Source organism: Cladophialophora immunda, assembly GCF_000835495.1.
Source record: "Cladophialophora immunda strain CBS 83496 unplaced genomic scaffold supercont1.3, whole genome shotgun sequence".
Lineage (NCBI taxonomy): Eukaryota > Fungi > Ascomycota > Eurotiomycetes > Chaetothyriales > Herpotrichiellaceae > Cladophialophora > Cladophialophora immunda.
The window spans coordinates 3,242,126-3,267,316 of NW_015622543.1; the positions used below are offsets into that span (position 1 = coordinate 3,242,126).

The window sequence follows — 25,191 nt, forward strand, 5'->3', positions numbered from 1 at the left end:
TGGCCCTTGGACAGCCCTGCTCACGCTGGGAACTCCAATCCAAACTGCGCTTCAAACCTTGTGATTTTGTATTTCATGCTCCTTGTAACTGCAACATCTTCAACATTACCTCTCCAAAAACTGTTCTATTCGATCATTCTCGACAGATATCTTCTCTTTCTCTCTACTGACGGATCTCAGTTCACAAAGTGCATTTCCAAGGCCTGCTGATCTCTCTCGCTCGCGCCCGCCACCATCCTCCTTCCCTCCTCCCTCTCCGCCGGCCGTCTCGAACAATCCCTCGCCTCTCCGCCCTTGCTTTCGTCTCCGTGAAACATTCCTTCTGTTGTCGTTGACGGGGTGCGACACTGACCGACCTTCTTGCCACCTGACCTGATCTGCTCATGGAAAACGCAAATTTGTGGACCAGACGTTCTAAGTGAGTTCTGCCGCCGTTCTGTAACGAATTGTGCATGCACCGAGACACTAATCACCTTGATAGCACTGGCAAACTATCGTTGTCTATGAGAGATCAGGAGGGTAAGGATGTCAGCAAGATAGATTCCCCTCGCTCCTACACCAGCAGACGTTTCGGCGACACATCGTCCCACGGAAAATCAAATCCCTTCAACGCTCTTTCACCTTCCGCTACCAAAACCCCTTCGGCAAGCGCATCTTCGGCTTTCGGACTGGGTAGCGGGGCCTTCGCTGCCTTTGGTTCAGCAAAAACGCCCAAGACCCCTGGTGCTGGGTCGGCCTTCGATTTCTCATCACGTGAGAAAGGCGAGAAGAAAGATAGGGATCCAGATACACCAGGAGAGTCCTCAGAAGCAGAGCCGCTGCAAGATTCTCCGGAGTCGCCCAAGACATCCTCGGAGCATCCACTGCGAAGCACCTGGAACCTCTTCTATCGCCCCCCTGCTAACAAGTTCTCCGACTACGAGAAGTCTACCCTCAAATTAGCGTCCATCAGCTCCGTGGAGAATTTCTGGACAATATACTCTCATCTGAAGCGGCCGTCCCTGCTACCTACGGTCTCCGACTACCATATCTTCAAGGACGGCATACGTCCGGTTTGGGAAGACGAAGCGAACAAAAAAGGCGGCAAATGGATTGTGAGATTAAAGAAAGGCGTCGCGGACCGCTATTGGGAGGATCTGCTATTGGCAATCATCGGTGATCAATTTCTCGAGGCAGGAGAGGAGGTCTGTGGCGCAGTGCTCAGCGTCAGGAGTGGCGAGGATGTCCTGAGTGTTTGGACCAAGATTGATGGTGGCCGGAACATCAAGATTAGGTACGGCAGGACATGCGGAGACGACGAGTTCAGAAATTATAATACTGACTACACGACAGGGAGACCATCAAGCGAATACTTGCCTTTCCCCCGGACACCAACATAGTGTGGAAGAGCCATGACGACAGCATTGCACAGCGGTCAGCACTGGATGAAGCCAGGCAGCAGAAGGCCGGTGGCGCTCCGGGGCACCCTGGAGCAGAGAGACGACGTCCAACCCTACATGAAGACTCGGAAAAGAGCAAGGGCAAAGGGATATCATGATCTTGCACGGAGATGGAATGGGATGACTCTATCCCTCTTGTAGCATTATAGCATTGATTACTGGCTTTGAATCCCTGGATAGCATGGCTAGATTCTCCTATGGAATTCCAACTCCGGGTTGGTGCATCAAGCAAGCCTTTTTTGGTCATGACCATGTTCTTCTTGAGTGAAGCGTCAAATGGGTTGTGCATGGCTGCGGGGAAATGCTCGGATTTTGGTTCTTGCCAACAGAACCAACCGCGCGCACAGCAGCCACTGCAGCCACTGCAGCCGCACTTCACCCTCCGCATATTCATTTCAGACAGCTGAATATCTTCCTACGTCGTCCTGGGCTATGTGGTCTTGCGAACGATGCGTGGGTGGTCACTTCACCAATGAAACTTCCCTGGCACGAGGTCGTGCAGAGCACACTACACGACCTTAGCCAGAACGGTCTCAGTTCTTCACGCAAATCAGATGTCGGCCGGAGGGGCTCAGACGACAATCCAACTACCGCACCTCTGGTCCCTCCACGTTCAAATGCCTCTCCATCGCAGTCACAAAGGGGACAGATGCCCCAAACCCCTCCTAGACACCTCACCAAAACCATAAGTGCCTTCCTTGGTGCGCACGACAATGCCGCATGCGCGCCGATCCATGTACGTCGCGCAGCTCCATGTTGGGACCTGGGACCCAGACTGACAATCCTTTGGACGCATAGATCGAGAGTGATGATGATATCGAGACACCGGTCGCAAAAAGCGAAACGACGACACCTAGTTTTCCTTCAACCCAGAACGCCTTAACATTCAAAGGCGAATTCGAGGCAGCGACTGCGAATTTCACGTCCGGGTCTAGTGGCATAAGTCGACGACAAAGTTCTCCGCGGACAGGATCAAGAGACGAGGACAGGCTTGTGGGAGGATTGGTGTATGACCCCGAGCGCAGATGAAGAGTACAGACTGCTAAAAGATTGTCACAGAAGACGGAGCACCGATTCTGGATGCATCGAAGACCCAATGAAGAAGCCTTTCAAAGTAAGCTATCCTCCAGCCCAGATGAATTTCTCCTGACAAAAGATCTAGACTCCTTCGGGGGCCTACAAACCATACAACACCTTGAACGGACGGTCGGCTTTTCTTCAACAGAGGACATCTCAGACTAGAGTCCCAGTGCCTGCCTCAAGCACGAGTTTGCCTACTAAGAACGACATCCATGCCAACGACCATGGTACGCCTAACAAGAAGCGCAAGGTTGGAGATTGGGGAAGTCCTGGAGTGCGTGCTGCCTCAGTTGTCCCTCTCGATGACGGACAGAACCTGAATAACTCTGAAGACGAACTTGCTCTGGACACGAAGTCAAAAGATGGCAAAGTGTCTGGAAAGCGCCACGGACTGCGCCGCTCGAATGACAGAGAAGAAAATAGCCTGCCAACACTAAGAACTCGTGACAAAGTCCGCAATATACAGGTCGATCGAGTCGATCGCTCATCCCCCGAGGATGAAGGCGCTTTCACAAAAGGTTCCGCACAGCAACGAAAGGCTGAGAAGGATAAGATACTTGAAAGTCCTCCGGAATTCTCGAAACAGCCTCGAGCCTCGCGATACTTTAGCAATCGACAGAAGCAAAATCCAAAGAGGGTCCAGACGCCGGAAAGTCCAGATGCACTGCAGAGTAGCGAACCTCGGTTTGCCTCAGAGTCAAGCGTCATGAATGGTGCACCCTATCCAGAGATGAAAACTAAGGATCTCGGAAATCTAATCATAGGTACCAACTCCAGTACTGCGGTGAGCAAGCGATCAAAGGAACTTGTGAAGAAACCGGCCAAGACGAAGATGACCTTTTTCCTTAGAGAACTCGTGTACAGAGATTTGCTCGACTCTTCAGGCTACATAATTGAGCTCGACCGGTCAGGGAAAGAGGTCTCTATCAATGTGAAGGATCCGCTGCTAGGCGACGATCCTGTTTCCCTGCCACGTCAGTTCAACCAGATTATCAAGCTTAGACATGGATCCAACGAGTCTCCCTTAGTGAGCCTCCATTTTGTCCGAACTTTGAAGGAAGAAGAAACCATGTGGCTCAGATTCGAATCACACAAAATGGCTGTCGACTTCGTTGGTGTTCTGAAGGATATAGAGAAGACGCTGAAAGTCAGTGTTCGGGGGGAGTAAGTTTCCTGACACTGATCATCTGAGGTCTGTCTGACATTTTCTAGGGAGTGGATGGAGCAGGCTTTCTCAAAGTCCAAAAGTGGAACTTCCAGACAAAAGGGGAGATCCACGACGAAGACTCAAGCGACACAAACCTCTCCCAGGAAACGAGAACCTACATCGACGGAAAATAAGTCGACAGCAAAAACACACGCCACCCGGAAACAAATCAGGCTGGTCGACATATTGGATGCACCTGCTGAGAGTTCAAAAAAGTCATCCGCGACATCAGCCGCAGATCGAAAGATGGCTGTCAGCAACATGGACAAAACGCTGTTACCCGCCAAAAGGCGTGCTCTTGAGGATTCTCCATCGCCCCAGGCCACAATCCACTTACCCGCTATGTCGCAGCCCCTGACCCGCTCACACGCCAGTAAAGAAGAATCGAGGACTGGACAGGGACGGGGCGAAACTCCTCCGAAGATCAAGGCATCACAGACTGGGATTCTAGACAGTCCTTGGACCAACGATCTTAAATACCCGCCCTTTGGGCGAAGGGCTGCAGTTGTGCCGTTCACAGACTTGAAACGACTGGACGATGACGAATTCCTTAATGACAACCTCATAACCTTCTTCATGAGGTATCTGGAAACGCACATGGAGAAGAGCAATCCCGAACTGCACAGGCGGATGTATTTCTTCAACACCTATTTCTATGACGCCCTTTCCAAGACGAAGGGTAGAAAAGGAATCAACTATGATGCTGTCAGCCGCTGGACCAAAAACATCAATCTTTTCAGCCGCGATTTTATAGTTGTGCCAGTCAACGAGAACCTTCATTGGTATCTTGCCATCATCTGCAACCTTCCATTCTTTCTCGGAGGACGGGCAACGACGAGCGGCTGGTCTGAGGAATTCCAGTCGAGCGACCAACAAAGTGAAGGAGAGCGGGACAATGGTCTGCCAACGGATGAGACTCAAAGAACATTGGCCGACCTCTCACTCAGTGACGACGAGAAAAGCAGTCAGTTCCAAACGGGAAAGAGACCCGGACGACGGAAAGCTGTTCGCAGGTCGCTTCCGAAGTACGACGTAACCAAACCTGTCATTATCACATTGGATTCGCTCGGCATGCCGCGACCGGCGACATGTTCACAGCTCAAACAATATGTAGTTTCAGAGGCCCGAGACAAGCGCAATATGGACATTGACGTGACTGAACTAAAGGGTATGACGGCCAAGGAAATCCCAACTCAGGACAATTTCAGCGATTGCGGACTGTATCTGTGTATGTATCTGGAGCAATTTGTGGCTGATCCGTACAATTTCGTCCGCCGAATCCTTCAGCGGGAAGAGAATGCACAACAATGGCCGCGCCGAATTCATAGTCAAGATCTAAGATCTAGACTTCGCCAACTGATCTTGGAAATGCACCGGCGGCAAGAAAAAGAGCCCCCTGAAATGGACGAGCCTGCTATTGGAAGCATCTTGATTGGTACAAGAGAGGCATCTCGCTCGCCACCCGCAACACAGAGATCACTCACAAGACATGATGTCCACGAAGCGCAGAAGAGATTCGATGGAATTACACGCAGCCAACATTCCGAATCAAGAGAGGAATACTATGGAGGCTCCCCGATTCTCGAAGGAAAAGACACGAAAACAAAGAATGCAGTCACTGAGATTTCCGAGACCCCGGAGGATTCGGAGGAGGAGAACAGGCACGACGACCTCGCGTATGGACAAATGTCAGCAGCGCCACTACATCAGACGTTGGATACCAGGTCCAATCGGTATTCAAATGCCGAGCCCTCCCATCGGGATGCGCAATATCTTGCAGCTCTTCAAGCACGAGACGTCCACCATGCACGAGACATCAGCCCGACTTTGGACGCGTCGCCCACAGAGCGGGCGACATATCAACCCCGTCAAGATTTTGAACACCATTCAGACAAAAAAAGGAGGCTAAATCCTACGGGTGTTCTGGATTTAGGGCGGAGGTCCCGATCACCAAGTCGAACCAGTGAATTGACAGACTACCTTTTGGGGCCTAGTTCAATCGGACCCTTTCTCCATGGGATAGAGTCCTTTGCTGCTGTCGAGAAGAGTCAGACGAAGAACCTGGACAGCGGCCGGAAGAATAATTGCCCAAGTCCTGAACCAGAAATCATTGCTGAGAGGAACGTTGAATCCTACAGAGAGATCAACCATCTGGGGAAGCGGAAGCGACCATCTGGGGAAGCAACGGCAGCCGAGTCTGCAACTGAGCATGAGGATCTGATCAGATCAGACGAGGAGCAGGGACTGGAGGGTCCTCGGACTCGGAGTGGTCAATTCTCATCTACGTACAGAGACATTGGAGACAGTCAGGAAAGGGGGAGAGTGGGACGATACGACGGGGAGGACCTAGAGATGCTTTTCAAGATGTGAGACGGCATCAAAGGAACATGGGCCTGATGGCGATAATAGAGATCGTACAACTGCTGTTTGAGGGTGTCCCTTGACGCCACACTGCTTTGCAACCATTCTTCATGCGATGAGCGCCGTCTGAAAAACGTGGAACGACTATGAACAGTTATTTTTTATGATGAACGGCCCAATTAGACAGCCAGCATAGTTGTCTTGTGTGTTTATTTGGTCACCGATACCTGTTGTCATTTCCTCTCCCTATCCTTGTCTGCAACGGCGATGTCAGTACGTGGACTGAGTACAGATGTGTAATCCCATACGCAGGCAACCTATACTAAGGTGTCTCACCAAATATTCTCACCAGGAACTCGACTGAGGTGAGGCGGAAATCGAGTCAACACTGGTGACGAGGACTCTTCCAGAGCCAGAGCCAGAGCCAGAACCACAGATGGTTACATGTTTGACGGACCGCGATGCTGGTGCAAGACTTGGTCCTCGCTACTCGTGCACGGCTATGGCGGGTCCATATACATTGCCCTCGCTATATATCTAGGTCTATATATCTCCACATCACGTGGACGATTAGGGCGAGGCTATATCTATCTTTGTTATACGAGGGCACTCTTCGGCTCTCATGATTCTCTCTAACCCAGATTCCCAGGCGCCCCTGAGTCTCCTTCTATTTCCATCTAGCACCACAAGTCCGTCCGGACGATGTTTCCCAAAGGGCGATTTCTTCTCCCTTCCCTTTCACAGACTCGTGCGATCCCTCAGAGTAACCAATGTTTTCCGGACTCAAGATCCGGGCTTCCCCCGCAAAGCGCAAAGCTTGCTTGAATAACGAGTTATTACTTGCATACGTGCATACGCACGTGCATGGATTGGGCCCCCGTCCTATTTTCCAGCTCGAATGAATGCTACCGGAGGCACGGCGGTTGCGCTGTTGGTACCGTTTCATTAGCCTCATTTTTGTATTCTCGTGGGAGCATGCTTTTTGGTTTGGGGAAGGAAGAGGACGTTGTTGGCGCTCTGGGGGGTGAAATGCTAGCTAGCTGGCTAGCTGGCAAAGCTATGCTGTGTCTAAAAGGAGCGAGTGGATGTTCAGCCACGTAAAACCGGGCCAACGGCGGTTTCCTCTTTCAACGCCCTCGATATTGCCCTGTTGCTCCGGAAGATACATTACATGCTCCTTTCAACGCCGCAATGCTGTGCAACGCATGCTGTGCGTTGGCATTGGAAGGTGCAGTTGATGGCGAGGAGCAGGGACGAGATTGGTCCGTCATCAACTTCCCCTGTGAAGTGCAAATTTCCTAGTGTGGCGCAAGGAGATGGATCGATCTCGAGAAGGTCTCGGATGAGATGGGTGCGCCCGATTTCAAACGAGTCATGATGCGATACTATGACACAGCACACACCGTCACATTCCCAGCGATATCAATCGACGGTTGCTATCTCCAGAGAGCTGTGTCCCCAGAGAGCCATGAACTCGAGTGATGAGAGATGGACAAACAGTGCCGCTCGGACAGCCAGAGATCCACAGCCTTGGTCGCCTGGGTCTGCCACGATCCCGATGTCCATGGGGAGAAAAGTGGGCAAACTCCTCGTCCGTTGATAGGGAGGGTCTGGGCTTCCAAAAAGAGTCGTCGTCACAGCATTCGAACATCACCTGTCTCCTTGGAAGAGAGGATTGTAGAAAGTCTCACGGGAGTGATTTGTGGGGGAGCTATTTGTGCTTCCCTGTGTCTGTGTGTGGATGTCTGTGGATCATGGATGTAAGTCCATCAGGGTCTCTTTTGTCCTTTGCGCTTTCGCAGAGAGAGAAATCAATGCCGTCATGGACTCCAGCCTGCAGGATTCAAGGGTGCAGCGGGTCTCACCACGCTTTGAGCAAAATAGCTCAGAGCGGCGCGCGAGGACTAGCCAGCATCCGGGCAAAATCGTTGGTCGGGAAAATCATTGGTCAAAGCTAGGGGGCTAGCAAGAACGACGAGGTCCGGCGAGACTGGCTGGTTAATGGTCAGGTTGAAGAGCCTCTATAGCTCCCTTTGCCTACAAGGCAGGTCATGTCAGGTAAGTCAGGAATAAGAGCCCCCGGGCTGGCAGACAGGTAAGTGTATCAGGGTAATAGTAAACTGGGGATTGTGTCAAGTCATTTTACAGCGGGTTTTACTCTCCTACTAGGGACTGAGGAGATATGGGACGGTGTTTTCGAGGGTGGGCACTTGCCAGCCAAGCCCCAGTAATCCCAGTGAATGCTAGATGGCAACCCGGGACGGATTTGGTTGCAGCCCTCGATATCTATCCCACCTGCAGCCTGCAGGGACACAGCCAGGATCCTGCGAAGGACAATACGTGTGCCTACACGAGGGGTAGGTGGGAGTAACATGGCACGATGAGAACCTGGGTGGTTGGAGTGCCTAGGTGTACGGTAAGTGCTGATGTGTGACTGGGAAGAAAGGACGATGAGGTCGGACGACGAGTATGCCCCCATCCTTGGGTCTCGAAGACGGATGATGATCAACCGTTGTGGAAAGCAGAAGCCTCCTCCTTCCTCGTTCAGATCGGGCCCTTCGACTGCTCATCGGGAGTGATCGTCAGAGGTGTTTGCCACGGGTCGATGACACTGGGAGAGTGTCTAGCTGACATGGGTGGGATGGCTACAGCATCCCTCCCTCCCACAGTGCGGACGGCGAAACACATTCGCGATGATGTCGACTCTCAGGCTACCGCCATGAGGATTGCCACCCCTCTCTGCTTTGTTCACACCCAGTGAATACACAAGTGGGAAATGAAGCCAAGAGCTATCCACCTATGGCAATGAACGAGATTGATCTCGATCTCGATCGTGGAGGCAAAAGGGCCGGATGAAGACAGCCAGCTGCATACATCGAATGGAGGGACTATCTGTTTCAGAGTGATGCAGTGAGCCTCGAATATCTGACGTCTGCGAATCTGGAGAAGAGGAGGCTCATGATAAACGGCAGGGACGTTCTTGAGGAACCCAGTGCAGAACGACACAAGGGATATGGTATTGACCTATCACGAAGGAGTATCGCCGCTGGTGGCAGGAAGAATTCGCGCGAGGATTCTGGATATCGGAGACAGGGGAGCGTGCGGCCTGAGCAGTGAGCATCGACTTGGGGTGGAGGCGAAGCTGGGCGACCCCCCCTCTACTGGTCGACGAGTCAGTAAGGGATGGCTGCTGTCTGCATCATCGCCGTCAGATGGTCAAGTGTCCCGTCGCCATGTCCTATGGGGCTACAACGTCACACCGTGCTGGTCAGCCCGGGCCCCGTCCATTCTCTTGCTCTCTTTCTCCGGATCTCTCTTATTCAAAGATCTCTAGCTCTGACTTCTTGACAAGGGAATGAGAGGGTATCGGATTCGATTCTCGTGATGTATTGACGATGGGAAGGCAATCTCAAGGGAGGTGATTTTCATGCAAGCAACGCTGCAATGATGCCAAAATCTTATCGGACAATGCCAATTCACCATCTCTGATTTCGCAAATTCCCATGATTTTCCATGGGCAAAAAAACAAGACCCCTCGTGGAGTCCGGCCTGCTGAAGCGAAAAATGGGGGTTTACGTATGATGTGGCCACCTTGCTGTCGATCGACCACAGACCCATGGGCGGCGAGCAAAGGGGTTGGATGGGCAGCAAGACTGTGGAGCAAAAGCACCACGGAAAGGGCTTGGAGAACAAACACACTGCTTTGTTTTGTTTTAACATTACTAGGGAGCAAAGGCAAGAAGGAATCTGGGAGCAGCTGAGCAGGGTTGTATGACGTGCTTCTCGCAGGGAACCCAGGCCGGTTATGATGCAAGCGATCGACGAGGCTGTTGCCCAACGCAGGAGCTGTGGAGGCAACACCACACCATCGAGCCATTCAAGGGGCGGCCACACGGGAGGGCAAGAGAAGGAGATTTTGGTCAGCGGCTTTCTCTTCCTTCGTCCCCTCTAGTCTGGCCTGGTGTGGTGTGGTATGGTATGGGTGGTGCCCTGCATAGTACTAAGTATTCATCCTCTGCCCGTAGCACATACCGATCGCTGTGCACTGTACACTGTTCCCCCACGCTTCGCTGACTTGCGTCCAGATACCCCGTAGTGCTCCCGCTTGGGCATCAAACTTGCTTGCTCCATAATGATTGTATAGACATTATTAGATGGGGCAGAAACACAGGTATCACTAATGGCGTCGCGAAGAAGAGATAAATAGCACACAATTAGAGGGAAGCTGAATAGCACAATCGAGTTTTTGCTACAGATTTTGACGAGTACAGGAAAATAGAAATAGTTGTGAAACATTTCATTCGGCTTCGAACTCGCAAAGCCCTATGTATGATCCCTGGAAAGTATTGCGCCGCCCAATGCTGCTGGTGCCTTTTGACGAAAAAAGCAGAACATAAGATCCGAACTTGTCATGATAGAATTAGATGAAGCAAGCTCATCACCTAACAACCCCTCCGCATAATGAAATGCCATGAAAGGGTGATTATCATGAGGGCCTGGACATGCAGAGGCTCTCCACCACGTGTCTCGAGGTTGCGAGCACAAAATAATGTATCATTCGTCAGCCAGGACAGTTTCCCAGTCTGCTCGATGACAGCACTCATCACTTTGTGTGATTTGTGCCGAGTCCTTTTTGGAGGTACAAGTTTGGGAGCTCGAACGCTCAGGTAGGAAGGAGAGCTTTGTGGGGGTGGGAATTCAAAAGGATGATCGTGAAGAATTGCTGCTGTGTGTGCTCTGTTTCGACAGCCCTCCGTTGGTGTGGGCATCGACTCCAACGGGTGGACTTCGTCGTCGAGCTGATCGTGTGGCTGCATCCATCTGTTGCTTCGTGTGCATGTGCATCATTCGTGCATACGAGGTCATGGCCGCAATGGGGTCAGACTCGTAGTTGAAATTTTGTTGGGGGCTGGTGAGGTATTCAACGGCGGAAGGCATGGCTGGTGATGGTTTGGGAGTAACAGAGGGCTTCTGATGATGTTTGCTGGAAAACTGCAAAGGTCACCACGAGAAAGTGACTGCTCGAAGTTTAGTTGACTGTAAAGTATTTGAAAGTGTCCTGTAGATGTGGCTAAAGCTGGAGATAGAGTGATGGCAAAGGGGAAATTCAGGCAATGTGGTTATATATTTCATGGAGACCACTCAGCACACCAGGCTGAACCACCATTGGCGAGGATGAAGGAGAAGCCACCGACGGAATGGGGGGCAAAGTCCAGGTCTAGAGACGGAGAAATGGCGTATTGCATGGCCAATGAATGTTGTGAGACCTTCTGGAGAAGTTATGCAAGCTGCCGTCAGTTGAACGGAGCTGAGTGGTCATCTCGCGAACTAGAATTTGACGGTGCGATGATCAAACGGCAAAGGTGACCTTCGATCCCCAGCAAAAATGAAGATTCCAAGGACCAGAGCTGGGAATCGAGCAAATGACCATGAAGAACGTCGTTCGCGGGTGGAGAACGACCCTGCCGATCAGTCGAGGGCACGTCGCCCAGGGTCTGATGGGAGAGGCAATGCAGTATGATCACATCTCGCATTCGATAGGGACGCGGAAAAATTGTGGATGGAGAGGGGAGGCTCTAGACCCAACGCTTTTGTGCCGAGGGATTCTCGTGGTTAGGCATTCAAGATAAGCATGCCCCGACTTTGTTATTCAAGAGTGATCGTCGTTGGGGGGAAAATGCTGGCGCTGAGATCCCAGCATACTTGTGTAAGCCGACGAGGGCGAGGCGAACAGCGAAGAGGCGCCCGCTAGACTGGAGGTGAGAATCAGTGAAGAAACACAAAAGCAGAGGTGAGTGGTCAAAGTTCATTTCCATTGATCGCTAATGAGTAGAAGAGGTTCGTGACACTCGTAGTGGATGGCTGATGGTGAATGTGCTATGGCATAGGGGCAGGCGACTCGGGAGGAGGCAGATGGGCCACCAGTTGCCGTGCCGTTGTTGGTGGCAGCCAATGAAAGCCAGGCAATGACGTCGGACAAGAACCGCAACGGAAGCCCAGCCTTGCGTCTGCCAAGCCCGCCACCCGGTTCCTAATTCGGCTTCAGGCGATGAACCCTGGCAATCACCCGCCGCCGTGTCTGTGAGTGGTACGGAGTATTTCACAAGTATGCGCCTCATTCTCTGGTTGTGAGATAAGCTTCAAACTCCTCGCCGTGAAGACTGGTATGACTCGTTCTGGCCCGCCAACAAGTCGTCCTGAGTGCGTGATTTCTGAGGTGCTCAGCGAACCCAAAGCTCCATCATGCGAAGGTTTATATTTCCTCTTCCTTATCCAATCGAAGTCTCCAAACTTAAAGGTTCAGCTTCAATACTTGCAATCAAGGGTCATTGATACCCGTGGCGAATGCCCCTGAAGTTTGAGTGATGTTAGGCGCATGACCCTGGATTGATCGTTGTAGGTCGACCGTTCTGGACTGGGATGGGGTCGTCACAAGAAGTGATTGCTTCTCTTCATAGTCGATGATCATGGCAATGTGGGGTCCGTGTGGTGGACTCCCTCGAACAGCATTTTGCCGAGTCAGCTGGATGGACATTATTGGTTGGTGCTTCTGATTAGGGTCATCAACATTTCGTCTGCCTGCCGTGGACGTCTGTGGGGTATTTGTACCGAAAAGGGGAGCGGAATGGTGGCCTGATGCTCTGTCAACAAGGAGAAAGCATCAAGTCAAGCAGTGGACAATACTTCAGCGTCGGTCTCCATATTGATTGTTTTGTCCAGACGGTGCACCGGGGTATTGCGACCAGCCGTCCCGCGGAGGAGCAAAGGCTGGCGGCGGCGGAGGGTGAGGAGGAAAGGGAATATTCTGGTACCCGATGTGGCCTGGAGGAAAGGGAGGAGGTGGGGGCGGAGGCCATGGGCCCACCCATTGCGGTGGTCTGGGAGGAGGTACCGGTACGCCTGTAAGAGGTAGGGGCATCGGTGGAAACGGCACTGCTGAAGAGGGTGGAGGAGGTGGAGGAACAGGCGTGGTGTTTGTACTGACGCGTGTAGTTGATGGATCGAATCTCGGAGGCTGCTCGAACCGCGGACGATGATTGTGAGGAGAATACGGGCGGCTTCTGGAGCGTGACCGGCTGCGACTTCGACTCCATTGTCTCATAGGTTTGTCGGAGTTGCGTGCGGGTGGTGAGCGGCTGTACGACTTTGATGACCTGGAGCGTCCATCGGTTGAAATACTACGACGTCTGCGCTTCCGAGGGGTGGCACTTCGACTGCGATCCGAACTTCTTGATCTTGATCGTTGGGAAGATTCGCCCGAACTCCTCCTGCCACGCTTCTTCATCTTGTCACAAAATGCCCGGGACCATCCGTAGTAGGTATCACCGACCACGTCTCCCGCCTCATCATGGTATGAGATCTGACCCATCTCGTCGATATCCGGAGACAAGCCCGACTCTTCAGGTCTTGGAACGGTACTCTCAATACCCTTGACGTCGTTTAAAAAGTCCTTCAGGGCATTGACCAAGCTCTCGTCCGCGGGGCCAGCGGAGAATTGGAGTGCTCGGACCTCATCAGGGCGAATGGGCTGTGAGCTGTTCGGGATAATGTGACGCATAATATTACCGGCTGGGAGATCGTAGAAGGGCAATGAAGGGTCACCGTGAGTCGAGGGGATAAGATATGGGAGTTCTTTATCTGTATTCTTGCGCTGAACTTCTCGTTCAGATGATAGTTTGACCTCGGGGGTGACGCCGTCGAGGGCATCGTGCAGTTGATCAATAACTTGTCTGCCAAAGTACTCCTCTTCTTTCCACAGATCGATCAAATCGTGTAGCCGTCTCCGCACGCGTGCTTTGGCGTCTGATGCACTAATTTGGAATAGGTCAGGCAAGAATGGCTGGAGAGACTGTGCCAGATTGTTGCGAAGAACGGCATCGGTGTCGTGATATTTAGCATGGTGAAGAAGGTCATTCAGTAGGTAGAGGATATGAAGTCGCCGGCGCGAGACTCCTGCATGGATTGCTTCTTCTGGCTGGTCTGCAAGATATCGGGCTATGGCAACCAAATATTTCCCTAGAGCGGTGGTCCTTGTCGGTGAGACGGCAACATTTTGCAACAGCCATTGTTTACATGTCTATAATTCTTCAGTCAATCCAGCCTCGGTGTTTTATGCCATTCTTGAATTTTCCAGACCTGTATATTGCGACTCGAGCATCGGGTAAGGGTGGCGTCGAAGGCGCTGTAAAAGATGGGTAGGTCGTCCCGCGCGACCTTTGTCACGTCGGGCCGCAGGAGAGAAGCCCCAAAAGAGGCTTTGGCGAGAGAGATATGATGAGCAGCCATCTGGGTTATACAGCAAACAGAATGGACGATTTAATCATTGTTCCTTGGGCGTGTGGTTTCGGTTTCCGAGGCATTGACATGGTCACCGACCGGCTTGAATATCTTTTGTCGCAGTCCAAGGTTGGCGAGGCTGCGCAGGGAACTCCAGCCACACTCTAGCCACAGTCACGTGCCAGTGCGCCACGATATTGCGGGAGCCGGTTCATTCGCGTACTCATAGGGTCTTTTCGGACAAGGCTGTAGCCATGCCTGTTTTTCCTCTGGCACGCCACCCAACGCCACCTTCGTCACGCTGTCCTATGAAATGAAGTGGTTTTCAAAGACTCGCATCTCATAGGGTATCCCTTTCAAGCGGCTATCCCAGACGAGTTAGAGCTCGGCACCGATTCCGTGGGTATTTCGGATAATCGGGGCCGATTTATCGGCATAGACATTGCCTCCCATTGCCTATTGTCTCCCCACGAAATGCGCACGCCCTCATGCTCAGCTGAGGGCCCGCACCCATCTTACAAACAATGGACAAATTCACTGGCCGGTAGCATACGCTGTTAGGGCGTCTCAGGCCACTGGCCCTCTGTCTACCACCATCCTGGCCAACCTGATGCCCAACAGCCGCTTTGTTCTCCGTGCCTGGCATCCCCATCCACCAGCAACATCATTTCTATTGCTCAGCACGCAATCACCTCCCTCCAACTAGTGAATCGCAGCCCTGTTTCCACGGGTTCGGCGAAGGCTCTGAGTCAAAAGGTCCCAACACTAGTCACTGCCTACTACTTGACGCCTTGTGATCCCACATTCAGCCCCCCTTAAAACATTCCGACTCCCCCTCTCCTTGGTTTCCTTGAACTTCTTCCGTACTGTACAAAAGATCACAACGGAGAATTCCTCTATTTCTGAAACGGGAAGATTCCGCAGTCGAGGCCTCTGCTCGGGCCCTCACCTTTGACCAACCTCACCGCGATTCACTCTCTCCATTGTATAAACGCGCTATCTCTACGTCCGCAGCCATGAGTCTCGCAGGCACCGTCACCAGCACCTTCACACAAACGGCGGTCCGCCATTTCTCCTCGCAAGTACCCAAACCGGCTACCAGATTACAATCGGCCGTCGCTGGGACTCTAATAACCTCCGCGGTCCTTTTACCTTTTGTTCCTCCTGCAATCGAGTCGAAGCGCGAACGAGACTCAGGACACCCAAATGCTTCGAGGAAGCACTATGCACCCCTTTGCTGCCACGCATGACGGGAATGTACTGGCGATATGAGGAATCAATCAAGCATGGTGTTGGCGTTGTATTCATTCGGGTACACAGAGGCGTTGGAATGATTGGCAGAGCGTTCAGCACAATACCCATTTCATGGTCATGGCCGGAGTAACAACAGGAGTAACAAAAGGTTGAGATGCGACTTCGGCTTCGAGGAAATTTGGTCATCAATGTACACACCAACTCAAACACCTCGGGCCTCCCCCATACACAATAGATCAGGCATTGAGAACATAGCTTCTTTCTTTTTCTTTCATTCGCTCACCCCAATCTGTCACCTTTCTTGCTTCGGTACGGCTCTGCAGCTTCGTACTTGCTCTTCTCTCGGACTCTCTGTTCACCGTCGACCGGAGCATGTCCGACGGGTGCCGCGTCTTCGCTTATCTCGCTGCTAGGACTGCCTGCATGATCTAGCCCTTTGGTATTTTGAGATCCCTTCCACGGGTCGGCCTGCTCTTTTGTTTTGGCTTTCGACTTCGAGGTAGAAGGTTGTTTGTTGAAAGCAATGTGCGAATCCTCTAGACGTTGTAGGCGAGCTTTTCTCTGCTGTTCAGCTTCAAATCGGGCAGCTCGGTCGGCATTGATGGATTTCTTTGCAAAATAGTAGGCGCCTCCTCCGGCGACACAGAGCACTCCCCAGCCGATCCTATGCAATGTGATCCGTTAGTATGATACCAGAAATTATGCGCAGCTCAACGCCATAGCACGGGCAAGTGAAAGCTGAGTGCTGCAGCACACAACCCAAGGGCCCATACCACGTCGACCTTATCTGCGCACAGGATCAGCCATTAGAGTCAAAGTGACGGCAAAGAGGATTTACCCACAGTATTCATCTCGACCCAAGTTTACCTTTCCATGCCCAGAATTGAGAGGTAGGAAGACAGGAGGACGCGAGTTTCTGAAAGCTCGCTTGCAGAAAAGCTCGGGCGGAAAATCGGAGACCAAAAACGTGCAATTTACCCACGCTGCAGGTGACGTACATTTCCGCCAGCGGCTGCTATGCGCCACCGTTGGGCTCGGAGGACGTTGAAGTTCCTCCGATCAGGCAGATAAAGCGGTGGCCTCAACGAGTCGTCACCCATGATTCACCATTCTTATCTTTTGTCTTTCTTCCCAGTCTTGTCCTCTGAGTCTCCGACTACATTGTCGTTCGACCAAGAACGGTACGCAGTCTATCGAGTGACCCCTCCTCCTGACGCAGTCCGCCACAGCGGCTGCTGTCTGAAGCCATGTCGCTGAAACGAAAAGCCCTTGCGGATGCTGCGAATGGTCGGTCCTCCAAGCGCTCCACGCCTGCTCCTTCGACGCCTGTGAGCCTCGATAGCGACGATGACTACTTCGAAGGATCCGATGCACGCTCCCAAGAACCCAGTGATAGCGAGCAAGAGCACATTCGAAAGGCCAGAGCAAGGTTGGACTTTAGTTCCTTCCAGAGTACAAAGCACAAACAGAAGCCCTCGATCTTTGGAGAGAAAGATTTCTCCTGGCTCTCGTTGAAGCCTGATCACGAGAATAGGCCGCTTTGGATAGACCCAAATGTGTCGGTTGGGTCAAAAAAAGGCCCCAAGATCACCCTAGAGAGCTTCTCTCCGTTATCCGCGCAGGCTACGGATCTGCTTACTACCATCGCAGAACCTCAGTCCAGACCGTCCTATCTCCACGAATATAGATTCACAGAGCATAGTCTTTATGCCGCCCTCTCGGTAGGTCTACGTGGTGAAGATATAATACGTGCGCTAGAAAAGCTGTCTAAAACTCCCGTTCCCGAGACCGTGATCGAATTCATCAACCGCCACACAAAAACGTATGGAAAAGTACGGCTGGTTTTAAGGAACAACAAGTTTTTTGTCGAGTCCGATGAGCGCCCCATCATTGACATGCTCCTGAAGGATCCAGTTATCGGGCCCTGCAAAGCCGCCGGCACGGACGTCCAAGTTGGGCGAATCCAAACAAAGGCGACTGTCATTCAAGGAACCAGCAACGCCAAAGGCATGACACAGGCGGGTCAGGCAAATGTGGAGATGCCCAGAGATGACCCGGCCAAGGAGAACGAAGCGATGATCGCGGCTTTGAGGGACGAAGAGGATGAAGAAGATGCCTACAAGGAAGCTACCAGCTTTGAAATAGCGCCGAACAAACGTGACACAGTGGCGAAGCAATGTTTGGACATTGGTTATCCTGCCATCTCGGAGTACGACTTCGCCAACGATTTCGAAAACGCGACTCTCCCGATCGATCTAAAACCCTCTACTCAAATCCGGCCGTACCAGGAAAAAGCACTCAGCAAGATGTTCGGTAACGGCCGCGGCAAGAGTGGCATTATTGTCCTTCCTTGCGGCGCTGGGAAGACTCTGGTCGGCATCACCGCAGGTTGCCATATCAAGAAGAGCATTGTTGTTCTGTGCACAAGCGCAATGTCCAGCTACCAGTGGGCCAATGAATTTAGAAAATGGTCTGATATCAGAGAAGAGGATATCGCCGTATTCTCTGCCACTGAAAAGAAGAGGTTCAATGGAGACGCGGGTGTGCTAGTCACTACCTACTCTATGATCACGGCGGGTGGGAAGCGAGCCCACGACACCCAACAGATGATGGACTGGGTGTATGGCAAAGAATGGGGATTGATGCTCCTCGATGAAGTGCATGTGGTCCCTGCGAAAATGTTCAGAAAGGTCGGCGAAAACATTCGCTCCCACTGCAAACTTGGTCTCACCGCCACTTTGCTCCGAGAAGACGATAAGATCACTGACCTCAACTTCATCATTGGGCCGAAATTGTACGAAGCCAACTGGATGGAACTTGCCGATCAGGGGCACATCGCCAAAGTGCAATGTGCGGAAGTGTGGTGTCCGATGTCCATGGAATTCTATCAAGAATATCAGAACGCAACCACGCGGAAGCAGCCCTTATTCTACATCATGAACCCTGAAAAATTCCGGGTCTGCCAGTACCTTATCAATTACCATGAAACTCGTGGCGACAAGATCATCGTGTTCAGTGACAACTTGTTTGCGCTGAGGCACTATGCCGAGAACATGAAGAGGGCTTTCATCTACGGTGAAACCAGCAATTACGAGCGGCTAGAAATTCTCAACAGATTCCAGCACGACGATCGCCCAGAATTCAGCACCATCTTTTTATCCAAGATCGGCGATACGTCCCTTGATCTGCCCGAAGCAACATGCCTGATACAAATCTCTTCACACTATGGATCTCGACGTCAAGAAGCACAACGGCTGGGGCGTATCTTGCGGGCAAAGCGTCGCAATGATGAAGGTTTTAATGCATTCTTCTATTCTCTTGTTTCCAAAGATACAACCGAGATGGCATACAGTGCAAAGAGACAGGCTTTTCTGGTTGACCAAGGCTATGCCTTCAAGACCATCACGCATCTCGCCGGTATGGACAAGATGGACAAGCTCATGTACTCAAGGCCGGAGGAGAGGAACGAGTTGCTTGCGAAGGTCTTGCTTCAAAACGAAACGGCTGCCGACATCGAGAAAGTCGACGACAATATGTGGAGTCATCTGAGTGGCGGCGGCTCTTCGAAGGCTAAGGCGCAGAAACTGCAGGTGCGTAGGCAAGCTGGCCTGTTGGCGGACGTGAGTGGCGGCGGTACTATGGCCCCCATGTATCGTGAACAAGAACGAAGGAGCAAGAAGAGTCAGCAACCCGACAGCGAGTGGTTCCGGAAAGAGGCTCGGCGGCGTGAACTTGCAGCCAAGAAGAGGAAGAAGGAGAGAATGGAGGCAGAGAAGGGTTCGGGTCGTGCATAGATTGCATAGACGGAAAAGGCTTTGTTATCTGCATCTGTAACAAAAGTCGGCGCCGGGGACGTTGGACGTTTGACCATGGCGCGATGCTGCAGGCCAGAGTTCAATTGAACTTGACTTCTACCTTGGGCACAGGCGGTATCATCTTTAACTTGGCAAAGTCTTCAAATACTTCCAACAGTGATTCTGCAGAGTCGACGAAACCGTGCCAGCCGAGTTTTCGAGCTTTGTCGGTCCTGTTTGCCATCTCGTGTCAGCGTTTTCCTATCGTTCCCACGCTGTTATCCCAAGTAAGAGATTACTGGGGATCACTTACGAGAATACAAGGGGCGCTGCACGACAGAGGGTGCCATCCAGAAAACCGAATACGCGATCAACGTCCTTCAGTTCCTTCTGGGCCAGCTGATTTTGCTCTGCGATCTCCCTCCACGCTTGTGTCACCTCTTTCCTTTTTGCCCACTCGGCAAACGTGAATCTTCTGCGTGAGACGCCTTTCGCGCCATACCCCCGGGGATTGAAGCGTGTTTCACGTGCGACGTGCTCTGCGTTGTCATCGGGCCCTGTCCAGTCAATCCCATACCAGCCCGCAATCCTGGGCCAGGCAGATTCCCAAGTGAAGGCACTATTGTCGCAAGCGTTGAACTTTTGATTCTCCGCCCCCGGGGTCAAGACTGCCCATTCCTCCATATACGCATTCATCATCGAACTCGACATGCTGCAAAACGCCTGCCACGACACAACGTCTGCGGGGAACTCGAGCGGAGTATGCATGTGTCGACAGACGCTGGCGTAGACCGCCAGGGGGAAGGCCGCGTTCATCGCCGCGTCCGGGACGGCACCCAGAATGGGTCCAGGCATGAGGATGTTCCACCCGACGCCCTGTTCACGACAGTACTTGAACAGCGCGTCTTCCTGGGGGTAGTAGAAATTGGGCTCCAGCTCGACCCTCGGGTCCGACTCTTCCTGCGGCAGCTTGGTCGGGCCTAGGTGCACGCCGTAATTCTTCGCGCCGGTCTGGAGCATGAAGCGCTTGGGCGTGATCTGGGCGTGGACGAGCGCGCCCAGGAAGTTTTGCAGCAACAGCGTGTTGACGCGGCACATCTCCTCGGCGTCGCTCCATAGTCCTTGGCCCGGCTTGGGCTCGACCTGGATGTACGAGAAGAAGAAGACGTGGTCCACCCGGTCGACGTTATGGGACTTAAGCACGGCCGCGATCTCCTCAGGCTTCTTCAGGAAATCCAACGCAATGTGTTCGGCGTTTTTGGGCAGGCCGCCTGGGACCAGGGGTGGACGCCGGCTCAGGCAGATGATGCGCTTCCAGCGCTCGGGAGCCTGGGAGAGGACCCGTAGCATGTAGTATCCCGATATGCCGTTGGCGCCGGTCACGACAGCCGTCAGGTCTTTGACATCTGGGGGGTAGGTTGGCAGGGCATGGTAGATGCCACGAGAGCGGACTTGTTGAACAGCACCAGGCATGGTGGAGGACTGCGCTTCAAATCTATACACGCAAATTGAGAGATATACCTTTGACCTGGAGGCAGTTTCTCCTCTCGAAAACAGACCTTGAGCAGTGCTTTAAGTATGTTTATACAGCGATGTGTTCTTCTGCCCAAGCTGACAAATGTGCGATAGTTGGTACTGGCATTATATCGATTGCCTTTCGGCTGAGTTCTCGTCTGGGATAGCCGAGCCTCGCTCGAAGGAATGCGGGGGAAAGGGGGCGAGGGGAATGATTAGGAACAACATTATTCCCTCCCGACGTCAAGGAACAGAGCCATCGACGCCGACGACGGCCTTTGTGAACTGAGGTTGACCTGGAGAAGTCTATATCTGGCCGTGCTCTATATAATGATGTAACTGAGAAGGGGAAATTGTGGTCAAACTGAGCCTGTCTGAGGAGGCGCTTATTGCTTACCAAGGTTGAGCTGTGACGAGCCATCTAGATTACCCCAGCGAAGGCGGGAGACCTTCCGTGCCAATATGCACTTCATGCATGCAGCATCCGACCCAGGATCTCTACTCGAGACAGTTGAAGTGCCCGACTCATTCCTTTCAATTATTCCTTCTTGCATCGAGCCTTGCAGCTCAAAACAGCTTGCCAAGAACGACAAGGCTGAGCCCCCTTATCTCCGACCCAGGTTGATAGGATGGCTTCTTGCGACTCGGAAGCTTCCGATGGGCTAAACTGATTCGCGATATTACTGAGGACAGAGGGGTCGTGATGATGGACTTTATTGTCCTGTGAAGAGGCTTAAGTCCCCCACGGCCAAGACATCTTCGACGTTGTCCATCTGGAAATTGCGGTGATTGGACACTTATCACCGGCCAGCAGGGGGACGCGCAAGGTGAGCCTGGATATCTGTTGCCGTGGCCCCAAGGATGTATCCGGGGATTGGATCTCTGTTCCGCGCGTATGCGTATAATGGGATGGAGGGCCACGGCTTAGTTACAGCTCAGCCCACTGCAATGCGGGAAGGCAAGGATATAAAAATGGAAAGGTTTCCATCGCGATTCTCAGGCCCAGCTTCCTATAGATTTATTCGACGCAGGCTACATCACGACATCCAGCTCACAAAGCCTTCGCATCCTGACCACCAACACCCTATTTGCCATAGACTCTGTACTGCCTACAGCTCTTGGAAAACAGTATGACGACCCCTTCCGCACCGCTGCCTCGGTCTGTCCTCGGACGCCATCGGCTTCTCGCCCCTTCCGCCAGCGTCCATGTCAGTCCACTGTGTCTAGGCGGTATGAACTTTGGCGATGCCTGGTCCAGCATCATGGGCGAATGTACCAAGGAGACGGCGTTTGAGATCTTGGATTATTTCTACGAGATGGGTGGGAATTTTATCGACACGTAAGTCCGCTCGAAATGAGATGTCGGCGGCCACGCCTTAAGAGCTCTGTATACTCCTTTGAATTATCCCTGTTCGACGAGAATGTGCTGATAGGTTCTGGTGAGCAGGGCGAACAACTACCAAGCCGAACAATCCGAGATGTGGATCGGGGAGTGGCTGGCTCTTCACGGCCCCTATCGACGGGACGAGATGGTCATCGCGACGAAATACTCCTCGGCGTACAAGGTCTTTTCGGAGCCTCAACTCCAACAGTCCAATTTCGGGGCTAACAGCACCAAGTCGTTGGTGCTCAGTGTCGAAGCATCTCTCAAAAAACTGAGGACGAGCTACATCGACTTGCTGTATGTCCATTACTGGGACTTCACGACCGGGATTGAGGAGATGATGCAGTCGCTCAACCAACTGGTGCAGAGCGGCAAAGTGCTGTACTTGGGCATCAGCGACACGCCGGCATGGGTGGTGGCGAAGGCGAACGCCTATGCACGACACCACGGTCTGCGGCCCTTCAGCGTCTATCAGGGACGCTGGTCAGCCGCGCAACGGGACTTTGAGAGGGATATCATTCCCATGTGCCGGGACGAGGGGATGGGGCTCGCACCCTGGGGAGCCCTGGGCGGCGGCTACTTCAAGCCCTCACAACCCGCGGAACAGGGAGGCCGCAACATGGCATCGATCCAGACAGGCAAAGAAGCCCAAGTGTCGCTGGTGCTCGAGAAAGTCGCCAACGCACGCACGCCGGCGGTCCCGCTGACCTCGATCGCCCTCGCGTACGTCATGCACAAGACACCCTATGTGACGCCCATCGTGGGTGGGCGCAAGCTGTCGCATCTCCGCCAGAATATCGAGGCGCTGACCATCCGGCTCTCCCCCCAGGAGATCGACGAGATCGAAAGCGCGTACCCCTTCGACGTGGGCTTCCCCATGAACTTCATCGCAGGGAACAATCCAAAGGGTCCGGTGCGAGGGCCCGAGGACATCTCCCTGACCAAGAGGATGGGGCATTTTGATTTCGTGCAAGGCTTACAGCCGATTCTGCCGCCGCTCGGGGTGGAGAAGCTGAGTGAGGCCGAAAAGGCGGCGGTGCTGGGTTATAGACTGTCCTGAAGCAGCGTGAAACCAATCCGTGGGACAGTGTGTTGGGTATGTAAAGAACAGACTTTGCTAGTACGTCAGCAAAACGGAGATTTTCATTCATTTTGACACCTGGCATAACTATGCAGCTGCACCTCCTCCTCCCTGCGATACGTGTTTGCTTTTCAAATATGACGATGTCCACCCGACAACGCCCAGAGCCGCACTAGCAGCCATGCAAGACCCCACGAAGAGCACAACGGCTTGATAATGATGCCGTATTCGGTCATCGCCATGGTCCCTGATATCTCCATGCACCCGAAGCAATGCCGAGCTAATTGGGCCGGAAGAAATGACGCCCAGGCCCCTCCCCAGCGACAGGAAACTGTAGATCATGCTGGCATCGTGTTCCGCAAACATGGTGCCCATGCGCGGCCACAGCGTGAGGAAGCCGCTCGCGGAACCGCCAAAGAGCAGCGCAAAGACGATCAGATATGCAAGGGAATCGGCGAACCCCCAGATCAGAAATGCGGAGAGCGAAGCCGCTGCGGCCGAGAAGAACACCAGGGCGTGGACGCCGACTCTGTCCGAGAGGCTGCCGAAGCCGATCTCTCCGAACACTTGGGCGACGTTGGCGATCGCGAGGACCATTGCGCCGGTCGACGCCGAGTATCCGAGCGCCGTGGTGTAGGAGGGCAGGTAGATGAAGGGCAAGTAGAAAGCAAATGACTGAAAGAGGTTCGACAGGAGAAAGATGTAGAAGCTGGCGTGGCGATGGTAACGGCGTGGAGGCAGGGTATCGGCTGTAGGTATCTCACGTAGCATGTCTGTGGATGTCAACTCCTTGACCGATGCAGTCTCGGAGCATGAGTCTGCAGCGGCAGAAGACCTTTCGCGAAGGAAAAAGATCCCAACACCCGGGATAAAGAAGCAGATCGCGGCGAATACGAGGAATGCGGTCTTGACGCCATGCTGGTTCAGGAGGGAGCTGGCGAGAAACCCCCACGCCACGCCAAACAAGTCGGTGAACCCGTAGAGCAGACCGTATGCAAGTCCACGTCTCGCGACGAACCACGTGTTTAGGATTATGAGCGTGGACATTTCCACAACGAGCAGGCCCAAGCCGAACAACAGCCCTTGCGTGGCGATCAGCGTCTTGACGTCGTGACAAAACGCACTGCTCACGAGGCCCACGAGACACAGGATCCATCCCGCGTAGATGTAATAGTGGCAGGGAATCGTCAAGTTTTGACAGCAGTATGTGACGGCCGGAGCTCCTAGGTATGCAATGCCTGCTGCGAGAACGCCAATCCATGACGAGAGGTCGCTGTGAGGGAGGGAGGCTCTGTTGCTGTAGTAATCCTGGAACACGCCGAATGAAAGGCAGACTCCTGGTATTCAATCAGTACATTGCACCATGTAGTAGTGGTAGAATCAATTGGGAACGCACCGAAGAGGACGCCTTCAGAGAGAAGCGCAGCCAGTAAAGCCCCGTACGCCGCCCAACTTGAATCGGCTTTCGACATAGAAAATCGTGTCGAGTCTGGTTGTTGGTATGGACCAAGCACCGGTGTCACTGGTTTCTCTGAGAACGTGCAGCCTGTTCTGGGAGCGAAAGCAGACATCTCCTGGCTTCCATCGGCTCAACTGCTTCTTCTTTGACAGTCCATGAAAGCCAATGTCCTCCACAAAATGTCCAATACAGACGGACAGACAGGGAAGCTTTGACCATATAATAAAATCTAGCTTGTTCCTTGATCAAGGGGTTTGCGTGACACGAAGTGTACACCGCTGGGTCCAGCGAGACATCGCACAGCGGCCCTGACTCCACACAATCGACATCTTCACCGATC

General features: G+C 52.8%; 9 protein-coding genes across 9 annotated transcripts; 3 read left to right on the forward strand and 6 right to left on the reverse strand.

The window, feature by feature from the left end:
• Positions 1-32: 32 nt before the first annotated feature.
• Positions 33-1,680, forward strand: PV07_05558 (uncharacterized protein). The gene is made up of 3 exons (XM_016392467.1): positions 33-418; positions 482-1,273; positions 1,333-1,680. Exons 1-3 carry the CDS (start codon positions 384-386, stop codon positions 1,535-1,537), a joined length of 1,032 nt encoding a protein of 343 aa, XP_016249986.1. The 5' UTR covers positions 33-383; the 3' UTR covers positions 1,538-1,680.
• A 91-nt stretch (positions 1,681-1,771) lies between these two features.
• PV07_05559 (uncharacterized protein) lies at positions 1,772-6,299 on the forward strand. The gene is made up of 5 exons (XM_016392468.1): positions 1,772-2,175; positions 2,238-2,446; positions 2,499-2,553; positions 2,602-3,683; positions 3,732-6,299. The coding sequence occupies exons 1-5, from the start codon at positions 1,912-1,914 to the stop codon at positions 6,094-6,096; spliced, it is 3,975 nt and encodes a 1,324-aa protein (XP_016249987.1). The 5' UTR covers positions 1,772-1,911; the 3' UTR covers positions 6,097-6,299.
• A 4,237-nt stretch (positions 6,300-10,536) lies between these two features.
• Positions 10,537-11,298, reverse strand: PV07_05560 (uncharacterized protein). The gene has a single exon (XM_016392469.1). The coding sequence runs from the start codon at positions 11,023-11,025 to the stop codon at positions 10,786-10,788; it is 240 nt and encodes a 79-aa protein (XP_016249988.1). The 5' UTR covers positions 11,026-11,298; the 3' UTR covers positions 10,537-10,785.
• A 472-nt stretch (positions 11,299-11,770) lies between these two features.
• On the reverse strand, positions 11,771-14,458 carry PV07_05561 (uncharacterized protein). The gene is made up of 2 exons (XM_016392470.1): positions 14,224-14,458; positions 11,771-14,164 (listed from the first exon to the last, which is right to left on the reverse strand). The coding sequence occupies exons 1-2, from the start codon at positions 14,371-14,373 to the stop codon at positions 12,773-12,775; spliced, it is 1,542 nt and encodes a 513-aa protein (XP_016249989.1). The 5' UTR covers positions 14,374-14,458; the 3' UTR covers positions 11,771-12,772.
• Positions 14,459-15,459: 1,001 nt separating this feature from the next.
• Positions 15,460-15,804, reverse strand: PV07_05562 (uncharacterized protein; the record flags this gene model as incomplete). The annotated part of the gene is made up of 1 exon (XM_016392471.1): positions 15,460-15,804. The coding sequence occupies one exon, from the start codon at positions 15,802-15,804 to the stop codon at positions 15,460-15,462; it is 345 nt and encodes a 114-aa protein (XP_016249990.1).
• A 93-nt stretch (positions 15,805-15,897) lies between these two features.
• On the reverse strand, positions 15,898-16,469 carry PV07_05563 (uncharacterized protein; the record flags this gene model as incomplete). Its single annotated transcript, XM_016392472.1, has 3 exons — positions 15,898-16,282; positions 16,392-16,405; positions 16,461-16,469. The coding sequence occupies 3 exons, from the start codon at positions 16,467-16,469 to the stop codon at positions 15,898-15,900; spliced, it is 408 nt and encodes a 135-aa protein (XP_016249991.1).
• A 232-nt stretch (positions 16,470-16,701) lies between these two features.
• Positions 16,702-19,726, forward strand: PV07_05564 (uncharacterized protein). The gene has a single exon (XM_016392473.1). It carries the CDS (start codon positions 16,866-16,868, stop codon positions 19,410-19,412), a length of 2,547 nt encoding a protein of 848 aa, XP_016249992.1. The 5' UTR covers positions 16,702-16,865; the 3' UTR covers positions 19,413-19,726.
• On the reverse strand, positions 19,513-20,940 carry PV07_05565 (uncharacterized protein; the record flags this gene model as incomplete). The annotated part of the gene is made up of 2 exons (XM_016392474.1): positions 19,726-20,940; positions 19,513-19,645 (listed from the first exon to the last, which is right to left on the reverse strand). Exons 1-2 carry the CDS (start codon positions 20,883-20,885, stop codon positions 19,513-19,515), a joined length of 1,293 nt encoding a protein of 430 aa, XP_016249993.1. The 5' UTR covers positions 20,886-20,940.
• A 2,512-nt stretch (positions 20,941-23,452) lies between these two features.
• On the reverse strand, positions 23,453-24,864 carry PV07_05566 (uncharacterized protein; the record flags this gene model as incomplete). The annotated part of the gene is made up of 2 exons (XM_016392475.1): positions 23,453-24,729; positions 24,789-24,864. 2 exons carry the CDS (start codon positions 24,862-24,864, stop codon positions 23,480-23,482), a joined length of 1,326 nt encoding a protein of 441 aa, XP_016249994.1. The 3' UTR covers positions 23,453-23,479.
• Positions 24,865-25,191: the final 327 nt, after the last annotated feature.